This window comes from Sus scrofa, chromosome X (assembly GCF_000003025.6).
Source record: "Sus scrofa isolate TJ Tabasco breed Duroc chromosome X, Sscrofa11.1, whole genome shotgun sequence".
NCBI classification, from domain to species: domain Eukaryota; kingdom Metazoa; phylum Chordata; class Mammalia; order Artiodactyla; family Suidae; genus Sus; species Sus scrofa.
The window spans coordinates 124,193,319-124,211,266 of NC_010461.5; the positions used below are offsets into that span (position 1 = coordinate 124,193,319).

The 17,948-nt window shown below is 59.2% G+C and overlaps 1 protein-coding gene across 1 annotated transcript; it reads right to left on the reverse strand.

Moving 5' to 3' along the window:
* On the reverse strand, positions 9,722–10,705 carry LOC110257703 (paraneoplastic antigen-like protein 6B). Its single transcript, XM_021079885.1, has one exon. It carries the CDS (start codon positions 10,703–10,705, stop codon positions 9,722–9,724), a length of 984 nt encoding a protein of 327 aa, XP_020935544.1.

Here is a 17,948-nt window from a genome sequence, read left to right on the forward strand (position 1 = left end):
TCGGGCTCAGCTTTGGTTTTCTTTGACAAACCCCAAGTCCCGGCCTGTGAGGCACACGCCCTGTGTGATGCACCAGCCTGCAAATCTGATGGGCCACCACGCCCATGACTGAGCTATGTTCTATGGCACAGGGTGTCTTTAAGAAAGAAAAGTGATCCCAGGTGGACGTGACCTCATCTCAGGAGCTTCTTCCATCTGTGGGTCTAGCGGCCAAAGACAAGAGAGTCAAGCACGAAAGGGATTCAGTGAGAGGGGACTTCTCCAGCTGGCTTTGAAGATGGACGGGACCATGTGTCTGGAAGGCCAGGGACCTCGAGTAGCCTCTAGACTAGAAGGCAGCCTGGTGACACCTTGGTTGCAGCCTGTGAGACCCTGAACAGAGGCCCCTGCCCCCTCACGTCTAGAATGTCCACCGAGGACCATGATAGGACTGCAAGCTAATAGGCGAGTGTTGGTGAGTCTGTGCTGATTCGTTACACAGCCATAGCTAACTACTACACTTGCCTGTTATGATTTGCTTCCTGGCTGAACACACGGCTGCAGCAGGCTAACACCCCAGACATGGGGCTCTGCTTCTCCTCTTCCTACAGATTGCAGCGCAAAAGCCACTTCTTCAGAGCCCTTTTCCTGCCCCACCCCCCACCACACATGGACCCTTTTCTGCTTTTAGGACACTTGATGCTAACCGGCCGTTTAACTGTGAGGTTATTTTCCCACGTCTGCACTGTGACATCCAGGAGGGTGGAAAGCTGGCTGACTTGGGCTCCCGTTGTGTCTCAGCACCTAGCATAGTGCCTGGCACACAGTTGGTGCTCAAGAAATGGGGCGAATGAGCAGCTGCATGGGAGGAGGGGGTGCAGAGGAGGAGGTCAGGGAGCAACCCCGGAATCCCAGGCAGTGAGGAAAGGGGGCCCGGGAAGGGCTGGGCTGCTGCTCTCTGCCATCAAGGTCACAGGAGTGCAAAAGAGCAGGTGCAGCCCAGTGCAGGTGCCTGGGTGTCGGCGGCAAGCCCAGGGTGTGCCCCCAAGAGCAGGGGCACTGCAGCGCATCTGAACCTAGAAGGGACAGCCCTAATGCACAGGAAATGACGCTGGAGGGCGAAGAGGATGCCAGCCCCTTCTCCTGCCACCAGGGAATGTGAGGGGACAGGAGGGGTGTGCAGAGCTGAGGCGGAGGCGTGAGGGCGCGTGGATGGGCTGGGGAGGAGCGCGACGGGGGTTGGGGGGAGGCTGGGAGCTGGCATGTGGTGCCGACCAGCAAGAGTGGGAGTGAGGCTAGTGGGGCCAAGATTTCCAAATGGACCTCTGGGGGGGCTCCCGCTGGGGCACTCGCCCTCTGCCGCACCCAACTCCGAGTTTCCCTGTCTGTGCCCAGAACTCGAGCCAGGCAGGCCAGAGTGGGTGCCCCGTGAACGTGGGCGACCTGGAAGGACACCTGCTGAGCGCAGACAGAAGGCTGGGAGCGGGGGCTGCCTCCGGGAACCACATGTCCCTGGCCTCACAGGGCGCACGGCCACGCAAGGGAAATGAACCTCTCGCCAGGAAAGAAGTCTCGGAAGGGGTGGTTCTGGCGAAGGGAGCCTGGCTTTCCCCTCGTGCTCCACAGCGAGGCTCACGTGTACGCGCCAGGCCATGGCAGGCGGGTCCCCCTTCCATGGAGCACCGCCCGCCGCCTGCTGCTCGTCTGGCAGGTTTCAGACGCAAGGTCACCCTCTCCGAGCGCCGTCCCTGACATCTGTCTCGGGTTTGTTCACTTTGGAGCACGCCTCCCGGTTCACCGCGTTCTCGCACGGAGTGGGCTCTCCCAGTGACGTCCACCTCCCCGAGTCCGTCCCCTGGGCTGTCATGGGTCCCAGGACCCAGGCTGGAGTGGCTGGAACGAGTGAAGGGAGGGGTCGTGAAGATGAAACGAGGTGAGGTGTGGAAACGTGCCCAGCCCGGCATCTGCTCTAAAGCGCTTTTGGCGTTTCCTTGAACCGTGAGATCCGAGCGGAATGTAAGTTTCGGAAAGTTGGTAACCAAAGCAGTGGAGTCCAGAGTATTTCCCGGCAGGCTGGCTTTAATCACTTGAGCACGTGGCCCCAGAAGGGGCCTGCAGCGCTTCCCGGGCGACCCCAGCCGGAGTCACGGGACTCTCTAAGTTAGAACACATGTTTCCACCAGCCAAGCCGCTGATCGAGGACAGAGCTTGTCACCACTGGCCACCCTCCCAGCCCCTGCCCCTGGAGCTGTGCTCCCTGACTGAGGCCCAGGTCTCAAGTCACCGAGGCAAGGCTTCTGGAAACGGCACCTTCCAGCAGAAGAGGGGGCGGTTGGGCTGTGAGAGGCTCTTGGGCCAGCGGCTGAGACACGAGTGGCCCGTGGGGCCACAGGTAGTGAGCGAGGCAAGGCAGGAGACGCTGGGAAGCCAGTGGCGGAGGGTGGGGGATTCTTTTAGCAAAATGTCCATGGGCTCCTCCAGGCCACCCTTCTCCCGGCTGGGCCACCAGAGACCCAAATAGAAGGCAGCATGCTTCTCGCCCCTTCTCGGACACCCCCGGCCCCGCCCTCACCTGGGACGGGGATTGAAACTGGCCTCGAGGTCTCAGTCAGCACCGGGGCCCCAGGAGACCCCCATCCACAGACCTACGTGACAGCCCCAGACCCAGGCTTTTGCCGAAACACAAGGGGCCCCGCCTCTCTCTGATTTCAAGGGGCCAGCGATGAGCGCCATGAGCTAGGTCTGCTTCTAGAACCCCATTCACCAGAGCCCTTTGGTCTGAGACCCACAGGGGGCAGGCGACCGCCTCCATCCCACAGCGAACTCGACTTGGGGCAGCGCGGGGCTTGTTGACAAAGGGCAGGGCGACCTGCGCGGATGTGCAGACTGAATTAGGCGAAGCCCCCGAAGCCAGGCCAGGCAGAATGGCTCCTGTTGTGACACGTGGCTTTACCAGGGCTACCCTCTCCTGGCTGGCTCTGTCTGGCAATGTCTTCATGTTAAGCTTACAAGGGACTCTGTGCCTTTTAAGGACGTGGGTTCCAGACTCCATGGGGGGTAGGGCAGCCTATTTTTTTGGTGCAGAAGCGCCGCACCCTCCGTCAAGGAAGCTCAGCTTGCGGTTCTCCTTGCAAATCCCATCTCCCTTGTCAGATGAGTAGTCTGCTGTTGCCGTGGTGAATCGGTATTATACTGTGACCTTGATTCTGAGCAGAAATGTACGTTGCCTTGACCATGATTACACAAACCTCGTCGTCTAGGAAACAGCACAGTTCCGAGAACAGGAAGGGCTCGATCATTCTTGGCTTTGACTGGGAGCCGCACAGGGTTACCGTGTACCCAGTGGGGTCTCAGCTTTCCTGGGGGGGCGGTGAGGGCGGGCTTTGTGTTTGTGCGTGTGACACAGAGAAAGGGAGACAGGGGGCGGGGTGAGAGACGGAGGCAGACAGGAAGGGCAGAGCTAGCATCCCTGCTTCCAGGCGAGACAAGCCCCTGCAGCTGTTTGGAAGTGGGGGGGGCGTGCGAGGCTGCTGGGGAGGGGAGCGATACTTCTCGATGTTTCTGGCCATCATCACCCAATGCAGCTCCAGAGCTGGGGAGGCATGGCTCTGGCGGAGGCCCCCACTGGGCTCTGGGACATGACCGTTTCCCATAGAGGGTGCCTGGCTCCACCTATGGGAAACACACACATGCACACACACACCCCGCACCAAAGGCAGATAGACACAAGAGTATGAGAGCCGCCATGAAAGCCGCCTTGACCCAGAAAGAAGCCTCGGAGGCGGGATCCTACCAGCCTACGGGCACAGATGCCAGCCTGGCAGGTTGGGAGATGGCCTGTGCTTGCAACGTTTGACTTCTGGAACAATGGCCTCTCTGTCCCCCTCAGCCGGGGCCCTTCCCTCTCCCAATGAGCACGGCCCAGACGGACACACCTGCTGATCTGTAGCCCACCCGGTTGCCCCGGGCCGAAAATGCCCAGAGCATCCTTGATTCCACAAGCACACGCGCCTCTCCAGTCCATCAGGAAGTCCTGTTTGCCCAGCCCCTCGGTGGAGCCCCGGTCCTGCCCAGGCCCCATCACCACCGGACTGACAGCTGCACACAGGAGGGTACAGGAAATACCTCTCAAATAAACAACTGGGCAGGACTGGCTTTATTGAGATATTTACTTTATCTTTTTAGCCTCCAACCGACCCCAAGATATCACAGAGGTATGCCTGTGTTACACTCACTTTTTTTTTTTTTTTTTTTGGTCTTCTTGTCTTTTTAGGGCCACACCTGCGGCATATGGAGGCTCCCGGGCCAGGGGTCCAATCGGAGCCGTAGCCGCCAGCCTACACCACAGCCACAGCAACACCAGACCCGAGCCGCATCCAAGACCTATTCCACAGCTCACGGCAACACCGGATCCCCAACCCACTGAGCAAGGCCAGGGGTTGAACCCCCAACCCCAGGTCCCCAGTCGGATTCGTTTCCACTGCACCACGAGGGGAATGCCTACACTCATTTTATTTGATTGGGAACAAAGAAAAAGAAATTACGAGAAAGCTGAACTTGTAATGCTTCTTTACAAGGAGTATTGGTTGCTAAAAGATCCTACAAATGTTGAGGAGTGAAACTGCAAAAGGCGAAGCTTTCTGAAACAGATGAGCTCCTGGCCCCGAGCACTGATTCAGAGAATTGTGAGGCCACCCGACCTGTTGCCTCTCCTTTGCCACCTCCTAGCTTGTCACCTCTCCCCATCTTCTGCCCTTTGCGGTCTCCTTGGTCACATTTCCTCGAATCGTTGTCACTCCCAGGGGGGATTTCATCTCAGTAATATTTTTCTTTTTCTCTTCCAACTCCCTTCTGAGTCCTGCTATCTTCCTTTCATTTCCTTCTGCTTCCTTAGACTCTCTTCTTTGCACCGCCATCTCTTCTTCCAATTTTCTTTTGTTTTGAGAAATCATGTTTTCTGAAACTTCTTTGCATCGATGGAGATAGTTTTTTGTCTAGATTCTTCCCATCTTTTTTGTGTAATTTTGTGTGTGTAATTGTGCTTGTGATGTGCTTTTCATCTCCTGTGTGCTTCTGTTCCTTTTCCATCTCTTTATTTTTTTGCTTTTTTCTCTTTTTAGGGCCGCATCCATGGCGTATGGAAGTTCCCAGGCTAGGCACTGAGTTGGAGCTGCAGCTGCTGGCCTACGCCACAGCCACAGCAACGCAGGATCCTTAACCCACTGAGCAAGGCCAGGGATCAAACCTGCATTCTCATGGATACTAGTTGGATTCGTCTCTGCTACGCCATAACGGGAACTCCTCCACCTCTTATTATTTTTGTATTTTGCCGTGAATGCCCTTGATTTTGCCAACATGGCCACACTGTCTCCCTGTGTCCTTAAGTTTCATTAATCTAAGCAGAACTTCTGTGATTCTTGCCTTTGGGGCAATGTGGTTCCTGGTCCGGTTCTGAGGAGGCACTGCTGGCCCAGCCGGCTCCCCATCCCTCTCCAGACATAGCCGTGGAGAGCTTCCTAATTTTTCTGAGCCTGCATTTTGGCTGCGTGCAAAAGATACTGACTTATGAAAGGAAATTCCTTCAAGGCCTTGGGCTCCCCACAACCCCTTCCCCCAGTTGCACAGAAAAATGATGGGCTGGCCTGGCTTCAAAGCGAAAAACAGCTACAACCCCAGACCACAAGGATGACGGCTGGCAGAGAGCAGGGCTTGGTGACAGCAATGCTCCCCTCGTCTTCCCCATAGAGCAGCCTTCTGAGGCCACAGCCAGTGTGTCTGTTAAATGTCACAGCAGGTCTCTGGGAGCTGGGTCACAGCCGGGAGACTATCTCCCAACGTGGCCGGCCGTGGTGAACGGGCCCCAGCCTCTCCGATGAGCAAGATGGGGCTCTGGGACTGTCCCAGGTCCAAGCGCTTCCTTTACCTGTGACCCAGAGCGTCAGAGGGCAGACCTTCTCAGCCACCTGGGAAGAGGGTAAAGAGAAAGCGGCCCGAAGTACCCACTGAGAGGCAGAGGCAACGAGGACTGCCAGCTGCCGCGGAGGACAGACTGGAGCGGGCAGCCCGGGGTCATCCCTAACCTGGGACCCTGAAGACCAGGGGACTCTGCCTAGAGGGCAGGGCTGGGCAAGAGGATCCTGGAATGCACCAGTCAGAAAGACGGGCACCTCACGCGATGGTGATAGAAGCTGCCTCTCCAGCCCGGGGCCTTTGACGGGGCTTTGGGGCTGGCAAGACGGCCTCTGGGGCACAAGCGCCCTCAGGGCCATCCTGAGCCCAGAGCCCTGCTCACCCAAAAGCGGCTGGCTCCCTGGAGGCTTGGCTGCTGGCAGAGTCCCTGGAGCCCTGCTCTGGTGACCTTGTCCCCCCAAATCCAGTGTGGCCGCTGGAATGTGTCTGCAGAGCAAAGCTCAGACCCCCATACCCGGCCCCCTGGAGGAGATCCACCCCCATCCCTGCCAAGCGGCCTCCACGGGAGTCTGCTGACGACAGTCTCCCCCGCTGCAGACGGGGACTGGGCTGGGACCCATACGGGCCCGGCCGGCGAGGACCACGGCGGTGTCTGCCTGGGCTCCAGGGAAGGCTGCCCACGGGGAAGGGCCGGATGGAAGACACAGGAGGAGGAGATGTGAAAGGCGACGTCAAGGCCTCTGGAGATGTCTCCAGACACCCCACCTGGGACACGAGTAAAGCCCCCAAAGTTTGGGGGAATGGGGACAGGGGCTCCCCCTGCAACCAGTCTGCTTGGCCCCCTCCGTAGGCTGCAACCAGCTGATGCATTCGTCCTCCACTTCCTGGGGAAGGGGGAAGCTACTGGAAGGCTCATCAGAGAAAGTGACAGAGAAGCCGCTCTGCCCCCACACTCACAAAAGCACACACTCATACACACACACCTCTCTCTCTCTCTCTCTCTCCCTGAATCTTTGCCTCAAGCCTCTCAGACCCAGGGCCTCTCCCCACCCTCTCACAGGCTCCTCTCCGCGGGTGAGCCCTCCACGGCAGGAGGCTGTGCAGGAAGGCACCAACTTGACCCGGGCACTTGCTGCGGCACTGGCTCCTTTGCAGACTCCAGCAGTAACACCCAGTTCCAAGAGACGGGAGGCAAAGACCCGCCTGCCCCTGGCCCTGAGCTCCGGGGCCCCACACCTTAAGCTCCCCCTGCCTGCTTTCCCCAGACCTGCCTGGAGGCATTAGCCGAGGCCCTGCAACTGCTGGCCACCCAGCAAGAGCTGCGCTACAGGGGACTGCTCCTGTGGGCGGGGAGGGGGTGCGGGGCCCTTTCAGGCTCTTGCTGAAGGATGGCAGTTGTCTCGCAGGCCTTTGAGGAGGGCTGGAGAGCCAGGCCCAGAGGCTTCGCAGAAAGAAACAAGGCTCTGAATCACGCCACAGTGCCAGGGGGCGGGTGAAGCCTCCCTGTGGCTCCCTCCCTCCCAGCAGTGAGCACAGACACTGGCTGCGCTTTGCGCCACCGCCACTGGTGCGGGGCTCTGCTGCTGCTGCCATGACAACCACGGCTGCCACTGCTCCTGCAGACACAGGTCTGATTGCTCTGCCGACCCCCCCCTCTCCCCAGCTCTGGCCCCAGACTCAGCTGGCAGCAGGTGCACCTCACTGCCAGTCCCAGGCCAGTGCCCGCACCCGGGCTGCAAGGGAAGCTGGGAGACTTCGGGCCTGGCATTCTCTGCTCTGCTCGTGGGAGGTGGACTTGACCTCAGAAAGGGGCCACTTTCCAGGACAGAAGAAATGAAAAGTGTCCACGGGGACGGCCTAGACGGTCAGCAGCTTCCCACCGCCCTTAGCAGGAAACCCAGCTCGCCCATCCTCAACGTGCCCCCTGCAGAGGGCCCCGCATCCTCTCCGCACCAGTGTGTCCTCTCCCTGGTGTGGCCCCCTAGCCCAGCCTTTCTTGTCCTCGAGAGCAAATCTGTTTGCAGGCGGAGGTGTGTTTGGGAGCATCTCCCAGCAGCCCCGTCAGTGGCTCGATTTTGAGCCGTGCAGGAAGCGGTGTCACTGTCGCACCACAGTTAGGTTTTCAATTTTTAGGACCCCTCAGGTTAAAATACATTTGGGCATTTTCTGAAACTCTTCAGTCTAATTCTGGCTTCCTCAGCAAGGAGGCAGAGATACACTGGGCCTGACAGTTCCTCAATTCAGGGCCCGGTCCACGCGGCACCAAGGAACCCGAGACCCAGCGGACCCCCCAGACCTCCCAAGTGGCCTCTAAAACGGAAGGGAAGGCCACATCTCTCTGGGTCTGCACACCGCCTGCTCCACTGAAGGGGTCTCCCCGAGGTGCTGCGCGGGAATCCGCTCCGGCCCCCGCCCACCTCCCTGCACTGCGCGCAGCAGAGGCTGGAGGCCGAGGAAAGAGAAAAACAGCGAAGTTTATTGAACAGAAACATGGACTGAAGCCACCGAGCACGGGGAGTAATGACGGAACAACTTCGAACAGCCACGCGCCCACAGGTCCCACTGCCCACCCCCGGTCCCCAACTCAGTGCCTCAGCAGCAACCCCCACTGTGACCCTCCCTTGCCCCATGGTCTCCTTCCTGAGGGCCCCGCGGGCGGCCTCTCGCCAGGACGATGGACCCCAGCAATGTCCCCTCCCCCCAGGACGCGCCCCTCCGCCTCTGACCCACAGCAGGACACGCTCCACCACGCCGAGGAAACTGAGTCACGAGGAGAGACGGGCTGGAACCGCAGGACACAGTGGAGCCTCCCGAAGTCCCCGCCGGCCACGGGTGGTCCAGGTCTTCCTTCTGCAGGTCACGTGGTGGGCGCTGGCCTCGCCCTCGTCCATCCTGTCCTTCCCACTGTCTCCCGGGACTGGGCCGGGGGAGCTACTCAGAGAAGGACACAGGCACATCCCCACAAGGACGCATGGTGGCGGGGGGCCTACATCTACGCCCAGAAAGCAGACAGTGAGCTCGGGACACGGGACCACAGCAAGCAGAGCCTTGGCTGGCGCTGAAGCTCAGGCCACCTGGCAGGGCCCTGAGGTGGCTGCCTGGGTAGGCGGGGGACACGTGGCCATGGCTCAGGGGCACCTCGGGGCTCTGCAGGGGAACCAAGGTCAGTGCGTGTTTGGAGGAGAGGGGAGCAGGGAGCAGGGTGCCTTGACACGTGGGTCACGAGGGGCTACAGAGACACAGGTGGGCTCCCAGCACAGGGAGGCCCAGGCACCTTGACACGGCCCCTAAGGTCTCCGGGGCCAGTGTGGGTGGCAGGCGTCTTCGGGTGCCCCTCACCTAGGCGGGCTGGCCATCAGGCTTTGGGGCTGGAGCTGGGGCTGGGGGTAGGGCTGGCATGGCAAAGGGGGGGGAGGGGACCCCTCTCCCCTCCCCGATTAGTGTCACACCTGGTCATCTTGGTCCCTGGAAAGGATGGGGGTGGTGGTTAAGGCCCCTTGGGGATGGTTGGGGACCTGGGGGCTGGGCTGGGCTCCCCTCCCCTCAGCCCTGCTCCCCCTGTGGGGCCAGGAGGCTGCCTGGTCTGGCCCTGCCTCCGGGCCTGGGGCCCCCAGGGCCTGCTGAGCCTATTGGCCTGAGAAGGCCTCGGGGGTGCTGATGTCTGCAGCCCCGACCTCGTTTCCCGGCTCCTCGGGGGGCTCCTCAGCCTCTTGGTCTCCTGCCTGGTCAAGGTCATCTGGCTCACAGCCAGGACCTCCTGGGGCCCCTGGGGAAAGGCCACCCATGTGGGGAGGGGTGGGGCCTCTGGGGGCGTCTGAGGATCCTGCCAGACCTAGGCCCACAGGAGCAGGAGCACTTCCGACTTCCCGGGAGGCCTGGCTGCTCTCCCCAGGGGCAGGGGCCACGCTGGCAGCACCTCGGGCTTCAGGGGCGGCCTCGCCAGCCTCGGCGGCGGCGGCGGCGGCAGGAACTGCCACACCGGCCTCTTCCCGGGCTGGGGGCGCCTGGGCGCCACCTTCCTTGAAAGGGCAGCCTGGCCGCTGTCTTCCCGGGCCGGGAAGGCCAGGGGGGCCGGGAAGGCCAGGGTGCCCTCTGCAGCGGTGCCCTGGGCGGCGACGTCACGGGCCGGGGCGCGCTGGGCGGCGGCCAGGCCTGCGATGCCCGCGTGGGCCTCTTCTTCCCCGTGCCCCTGCTCGCTCGCAGCCGGCTCGGCCTCCCACGCCTCGCTCTCGCGGATGAGGCGCAGCAGGCCCACGAAGCCAGGGGGCCTCCGCTCCAGCCGCAGCCTCCTCAGCTTGGTCTGGAGCGTGTCGTTGGGCCGCGCCCGCATCAGCACCTGCCGGGCGCGCGCCTGGTCGGCCGTGGCCGGGTGGATGGCCTCCGTCTCCACGGCCGCCTGCAGCAGGCCTTCCAGGCGCATCACGTAGGCAAAGAGCGTCTCCTGCGGCCGCTGGGCGCACGTCGCGAACCTGAGCCGCGCGGTCACCGGGCTGTCCTGGTCCCCAAACACCTGCACCAGCGCGGCCAGGCAGTCCTGCGCGGCCATGTCGGCATCTTGCGCCAGGAGGCCGCACAGGAGGTCCAGCGCGGGGCCGCCCAGGCTCTCCACCAGCCGCCGCCGCCGCTCCCTCTCGGACACGTGGCGCCACAGGTACAGCATGTCGTTGGCGTGGTCCAGCCAGCTCTCGAAGGACTCTTCCCCGCCGCCTGGCTCTCCCAGCCCAGAGAAGGCTCTCAGTTCCTCGTAGCCCATGGTCTCCAGCACAGGCTGCAAGGCCTGCCTCCACTGCCGGGTCCAGGCTCCCGCCTCGGCCATGGCTCCTGCCACACCTACACCTGCCCCCTCACCTGGAGCGCCTGCCTCGCCTGCGGCGCCCGCCATACTCAAAGATCCTGCCACACCTGCCACTCCTGTGTCCCCTGCAGCGCCCTCCTCATCTGACAGCCCTGCTTCATCTTCAGCTCTTGCCTCAGCCTCTGCCCCTGCTGCACCTGCAGCTCCTGCCTCACCTGCATCTTCTGCCTCACCTGCAGCTCCTGCCACAGCCTCCGCTCCTGCTTCACCTGCAGCTCCTGCTTCACCTGCAGCTCCTGCCTCAGCCTCCTCTCCTGCTGCACCTGCAGCTCCTGCCTCACCTGCAACTTCTGCCTCACCTGCAGCTCCTGCCACAGCCTCCGCTCCTGCTTCACCTGCAGCTCCTGCCTCACCTGCAGCTTCTGCCTCACCCAAAGCTCCTGCCTCACCTGCACCTCCTGCCCCAGTCTCAGCTCCCACCTCATCTGTGGCTCCCTCCAAACCTGTAGCTCCTGCCTCACCTGCCACTCCTGCCTCACCCGCAACTCCTGCCTCACCTACAGCTTCTGTCTCACTTGTAGTTCCTGCCTCACCTGCAGCTCCTGCCCCAGTCTCAGCTCCCACCTCATCTGGGGATCCCTCCAAACCTGTGACTCCTGCCTCACCTGTAGCTTCTTCCTCATCTGTAACTTCTGCCTCACCTCCAACTCCTACCTCACCTGTAGCTCCTGCGTCACCGGCAGTAACTATCTTATCTGCATCTGCAGTTCCTGCACCACTCTCAGCTCCCACCTCATCTGTGGCTCCCTCCAAACCTGTAGCTCCTGCCTCATCTGCAATTCCCGCCTCGCCCGCAACTCCTGCCTCACCTACAGCTTCTGTCTCACCTGCAGCTCCTGCCTCACCTGCAGCTCCTGCCTCACCTGCACCTCCTGCCTCACCTACAGCTTCCGTCTCACTTGTAGTTCCTGTCTCACCTGCAGTTCCTGTCTCACCTGCAGCTCCTGCCTCACCTGCACTCCTGCCTCACCTGCACCTCCTGCCTCACCTGCACCTCCTGCCTCACCTGCACCTCCTGCCTCACCTGCACCTCCTGCCTCACCTACAGCTTCTGTCTCACTTGTAGTTCCTGCCTCACCTGCAGCTCCTGCCTCCCCTGCCCTGCCAGCCACTGCTTGTCTCTGGGCCTGTGCAGAGAAACTGGGTCTATCCTGTGATTCCGAATTGGGAGCCTGGGGCAGGAAGACCACAGTCCAGGGTCCCCCCTTGCCTGGTATTTTTCGAGGGATCAAGCTTCGGTTTAAATACTCAGCAAACTCGACCAAGGCAACCCTGGACCCCAGCTCCTTTCTGAAGACCTTGCCCAGCACTCGGTACCGGCCCAAAGGACGCAGGGCTGCCTGCACGGCCTCCTGGAACTCCTGCTCCCCGCAGTCATCCGGGATGCCCAGGATGAGCAGAGAGCGCTGAGCATTCACGCCCATCCACCTGCACCAATCCCGCAGCATCGCCAGCGCCATTTTTGAGGACCTGAAGGTGGGGTGAAGTGACCCAACAGGTGTGCACAGACTGTCGAAGTGTGGGAACAGGCCTGTGGGTGCAAAGGGAAGAGAAGCATGTTTGTGGCACACAACCCACCCCAATGCCCCTCGCGGCAGCAGCCTGGAGCACCCCCCCGCCCTGTTTTGTTTGTTTGATTTTAGGAAATTTTTTGATAAATTAAATGTATTTACGAGATAAAAAGCCAGTTTCTATTTCCTACATTCCTGGCATGGGTTTTAGGAAGCTGCCTTTTTCCCAACAAATTTTTCAAGTTTTCAAACTTTTAGCCTGAATTCTCCACAGCATCCCCATTCTCTTTGTAACATCCGTCTGATCTGTGGCATAAGCTCGCTCTCATTCCTGATATTGGTGATTAGGGGTCTTTCTCTTTTCCCCTGGTTAGTCTTTCTAGGCTTTCTCAGTTTTGTTGCTATTTTTTGTTTTTTGGTTTTTGTCTTTTTAGGGCCACGGCCACAGCATATGGAGGTTCCCAGGCTAGGGGTCTAATGAGAGCTGTAGCCGCCGGCCTACACCCCAGCCACAGCAACGCGGGATCCGAGCCACGTCTGCGACCGACACCACAGCTCACGGCCACACCGGATCCTTAAGCCACGGAGCGAGGCCGGGGATCAAACCTGCATCCTCATGGTTCCTAGCCAGATTCGTTTCTGCTGCGCCACAATGGGAACTCCGTGTTGCTATTTTTCAAAACCCAACATATGGCTTTGTTCCTTGTGTCCATCGTTTGCTTTGCATCACTGATTTCCTCTCTGAGCACTATCATTTTTTCACTCGACTCATTCTGTGTTTCCTTTGCTCTTCCTTTTCTTTTTTTTAATTAGGGCCTCAGCACTCACAGCACATGGAGGTTCCCAGGCTAGGGGTGGAATTGGAGCCATAGCCACCAGCCTCCACCACAGCCACAGCCATGTGGGATCCGAGCCTCATCTGCGACCTACACCACAGCTCACAGCAACACCGGATCCTTAACCCACGGAGCGAGGCCAGGGATCGAACCCTCGTCCTCATGGACACTCATCGGGTTCTTAACCCACCGAGCCACAATGGGAACTCCTGCTCTGCCTTTTCTCGTGTCTCTAAATGGACTGTTAGGTCACTGATGTATGTCTTGACTCTTTTTGTACATTTTTGTCCTATTTCTCCTTTAGGTGCCTCCCATAAATTCTGGTGAGTTGTATTCTTTTTACTTTCCTATTTGAAGTGTTTTTGAAGCCCCTTTGTGATCTCTTCTTTGATCCATGGGTTTCCAAATATTTAACAATACATTATCATTATTAATGTCAAGTAAAACTTTCCTGTGATGAGGGAACTTACTGTGTCAAATTGCAATCCTTTTAAATTTATGGAGACGTTTTTACACCCAGAGGTATGGTGTATCTGGGTGAGCGTACACGGCAGCCTCGTAAAGAATCTTTATTTTGTGAGGAGGCCAGGGCCTCGCCCCTCCCATCACTGCAATTCCTGCACCTCCCCGGACGGAGGCGACCTGGAACCGCTCAGAGTCCTAACGCAGTGGCCGGCGCTCGGGTCTGAGCCCCCGAAACCCACCAGCCACGGGCAACTGCCTCCACCGGGAGCACCGCAGCCCCAGCCCTCCCCCTCCCTCCCTGGGGGCCAGGCGGCTCCTCCCCAAGCTGGTAGCACTCCCCGCTGGGCCCTGGAAGCAGGGCTCCCCCAATGGCTTAGAGATCAGACTTGCCCCACCTTCTCACACCCGGGAATCCTCCCAGGAGCACCCTCAAGCAGGACTCCGCCCCCTCACCTCCCCCGATCCGGGAGCGGACCCCCTTCCTGCCACCAGCGTCCCCCCCAGCCCCCACGCACCGCTCGCTTCACGCCTCGGCCCACGGGAGTCTCCCCGATGCTCCCAGCCGGCGGCCCTCCCCTCTCCCCCCCACACCCGGAGGACCACAGCTCCCCCTCTCCACACAGGGAGACCCCCTCCTCGGTCCTCCCCTCAGCAGGCGGCCCTCTCCTCCAAGGACCCCCCACCCCCGGCCTAACCATTAGCCCCACGCTCTGGGCCCCCCTCCGCCAGAACACACCCCAGCAGCCACGCCCGCGGCCAACCGTCCCCTCCTCAGACCCTCCACCCTGGGGGACCGTCCCGCGAGCCCCCCCTTGGGCCCGCAGCCGCACCCCAGCTCCGGGAGACGGGGTGTGCCCCCCCCACCCGCCATCCCCGCCGGGACACTCAGGGCCCCCCACCCGGGGCCCCCCAACTGCGCCGTCCAGGGCCCACCGGCAAAGCCCTGGCGCGTCCACACACCTGTTCCGACGCGGTGAAGACCCCCGAATCCGCTCCGAAGGCTCCGAAGAGGCGTCCAGGCAGCGCCGTCAGGAGCCGTGCGCTCGGGACTAAGGCCGCGTGGGCTTCCGGACGCTGCCGGAAACGCCCGGAAGGTGAGGGAGAAAGTTCTAGTCCTCGCTTTGCAGGGAAAACGGTTGGATCAGAAGAACACGTGAGGAGCCACTTTGTTACTGTAGCCACAGGCCGTGCGCACTAAGGACTCAACGTCCCCGGGCCTGGAGCCTCCAGATTCCCACCCCCGCGCGTCTGCCGCCCCCCAGTAAAACGGCCTCCCCACGGGGCGGGGGTGCGGAGGGCGAGGGGGTGCCCCCGGAGACGGACGGCTCGCTTCGCCTCTAGTCTCTTCTCTGCTGTGATGGGTGACGCCGCAAAGCTTCTCCTACGGATTTACCCATGTCTCGCCCAGTTGCATCAAGGAGCCATCTTCTCACATGGCAGATGGGGGGGCCCTCTGCGGGGTGGGGGTGGGGTCTTTTACAAGGGCACCAGGAGTTCCGGTCGTGGCACAGCGGCAACGAATCCGACTAGCAGCCATGAGGTGGCGGGTTCGATCCCTGGCCTTGCTCCGTGGGTTAAGGATCCGGCGTCGCCATGAGCTGGGGTGTAGGTCGGAGAGGCGGCTGGGATCTGGCGTTGCTGTGGCTCTGGTGCAGGCCGGCGGCTGTAGCTCCAATGAGACCCCTAGCCTGGGAACCTCCATATGCCGCGGGCGCAGCCCTAAACAGAAAAAAAAATATGTATACATATATATATGTGTGTGTGTATATATAGGCATTAATCTCATTCATGAAGGCTCCACCCTCATAACCTAATTGCCTCCCAAACTCCATCACGTACGGAGTTAGAATTTAACAGGTGAATTTCTGGGGGGGGGGTGAAGAGGGGAGGGGAGGGGCAGCAAGAAAGGGGAAGGGGCAAAGGGGGGGAGCCTCCGGGAAGGAAGGGGGATGAGAGAGAGAGAGAGAGAGAGCAGGGAGGGGAAGAGGGCGTGGGGGGTAGGGGAAGGGGGACGGGGCGGTGAGAGTGAAGAAGGGGGGCGGTGAGGCGGGTAAGGAGGACGCCAGAGGGGGCGGGAACTCTCTGCAGCTGCACAGCTGCAGCTGCATCAGGGCAGCAGCTAGACCTGGGCGGAGCCTCTGGGGCTGTGGGGCTGGCAGGGTGACAGCGCAAATATTCAGCCCATAGCACTGTCTGTCCGTCTAGGTTTGTTCCTATGTTCCCTTTTTCCTGCCTGAGAGAAGCATTTTTTTATTACATTTTATTTATCTACTTTTTTTAGCCAATTATCACTTCGCATTGTTCTAGGAATTCTAAGGTATATCCTTACCTTTTCCCGGTCTGGCCGTGCTTAGTTAGCATAGTTCCACTTCACAGAAGGCAGGAACCTTTCCGCTCCATAGATTCACTTCCCTGGGCCCCACCTTTCATGCTGTACTTGCCATGTGTATTATTTCTACATGGATTATGAGACTACAACATACTAGAGTTTCCGTCGTGGCGCAGTGGTTAACGAACCCGACTGGGAACCATGAGGGTGCAGGTTCGATCCTGGCCTTGCTCAGTGGGTTAGGGATCCGGCGTTGCCGTGAGCTGTGGTGTAGGTCGCAGACGCGGCTCGGATCCCGCGTGGCTGTGGCTGTGGTGTAGGGTGGCGGCTACAGCTCCCATTGGACCCCTAGCCTGGGAAACTCCATGTGCCACAGGAGTGGCCCTACAAAAGGCAAAAAGACAGAAAAAAAAAAAAAAACCCACCTACAACATATTATTATAACCTTTAGTTTAGTCATATGCAGTACAAAGAAATAAAGAGCCAGGGAAGGCGGGACTGGGGCTTGGGGACTGGCACGTGCGCCCTGTCGCCTGCGGAAAGACTGAGCGTCGGGGCGCTGCCCTAGAGCACAGGGGACTCTACCCCGTATTCTGTGATCGTCTACGTGAGAAAAAATTCTGGAAAACAATCGTGTCCTTGTATAACTGAATCGCTTTGTGGCACAGCAAATGAAAGACCTCCCTTTAGCTTTTCCTCCCTTCCTTCCTTCTTTTCTTTCCTTTTCTTTTCTTTTCTTTTCTTTTCTTTCTTTCTTTCTTTCTTTCTTTCTTTCTTTCTTTCTCTCTCTCTCTCTCTCTCTCTCTCTCTCTCTTCCTTCCTTCTTCCTTCCTTCTTTCTTTCCTTCTTTCTTTCTTTCTTTCTCTTTTTTTTCTTCAGGCTACACCCGCACCTGGATTGAGGATGCGGGGTCATTACTGCTGAGCCATGACGGGAACTCCCTTGGAAACGATTTAAATGCTCCTGGGACACAAACAAGCTGGGGGCCTGCTCCCCACCCCTGCCCTGCCCGGCTGCTCCGCTGCGCCCCCACCCATGGTCTCCAGTTGGGTGGAGACCACATCCTTTTGTGTCTTTTTAGGGCCACACCCATGGCATGTGGAGGTTCCCAGACTAGGGGTCTGATCGGAGCTACTGCTGCCGGCCTACACCACAGCCACAGCCATGCAGGATCCAAGCCACATCTGTGACCTACACCATAGCTCACGGCAATGCCAGATCCCCAACCCACGGAGTGAGGCCAGGAATCAAACCCATGTCCTCATGGATACTAGTCGGATTGGTTACCGCTGAGCCACAACTCCACAGCATTTCTTTTAGTGCGGTTCTGTGGACGAGTCCTCTTAGCCTTCACCTGTCTCAAAAGGTCCTTATTTCACCTCCATTCTTGAAGGATCTTTTCCCTGAGTAGAGATGAGTTCTGAATTGAAAGTTATTTTTTGTCGTTGTTCAGAACTTTAAAATGTTGTTCTCTGGAGTCCCTTCATGGCTCAGCGGTTAACAAACCCGACTGGGAACCACGAGGTTGTGGGTTCGATCCCTGGCCTCGTTCAGTGGATTAAGGATCCGACGTGGCTGTGAGCTGTGGTGTAGGTCGCAGACGCGGCTCGGATCCTGTGTTGCTGTGGCTGTGGCATAGGCCAGCGGCTACGGCTCCGATTCGAACCCTAGCCTGGGAACCTCCACAGGCCTCGGGTGCGGCCCTAAAAAGCAAAAAAAAAAAAAAAAAAAAAGTAAAATAAGCTGTTGTTCTGCTGTCTCCTGATTTCCATTTTTTCTGATGAGAACTCAGTGGATTTTCTCGTTAATGTTCTTCCATAGGTGGTGCTGCATCTGACTCTGCTTTCAAGACTTTCTCTGTATCCTTTCCCTTCATCAGTTTGACTATGATGTGTCTACATGTGATTTTTCCTGGTAGTTATCCTCTTGGGGTTCACCGAACTTCTAGAATTTGTAAATTATGTCTATCTCCAATTTTTTTTTTTTTTTTTTTGCTTTTTAGGGTGGCACCCATGGCATATGGAGGTTCCCAGACCAGGGGTCCAATCCGAGTCACATCTGCG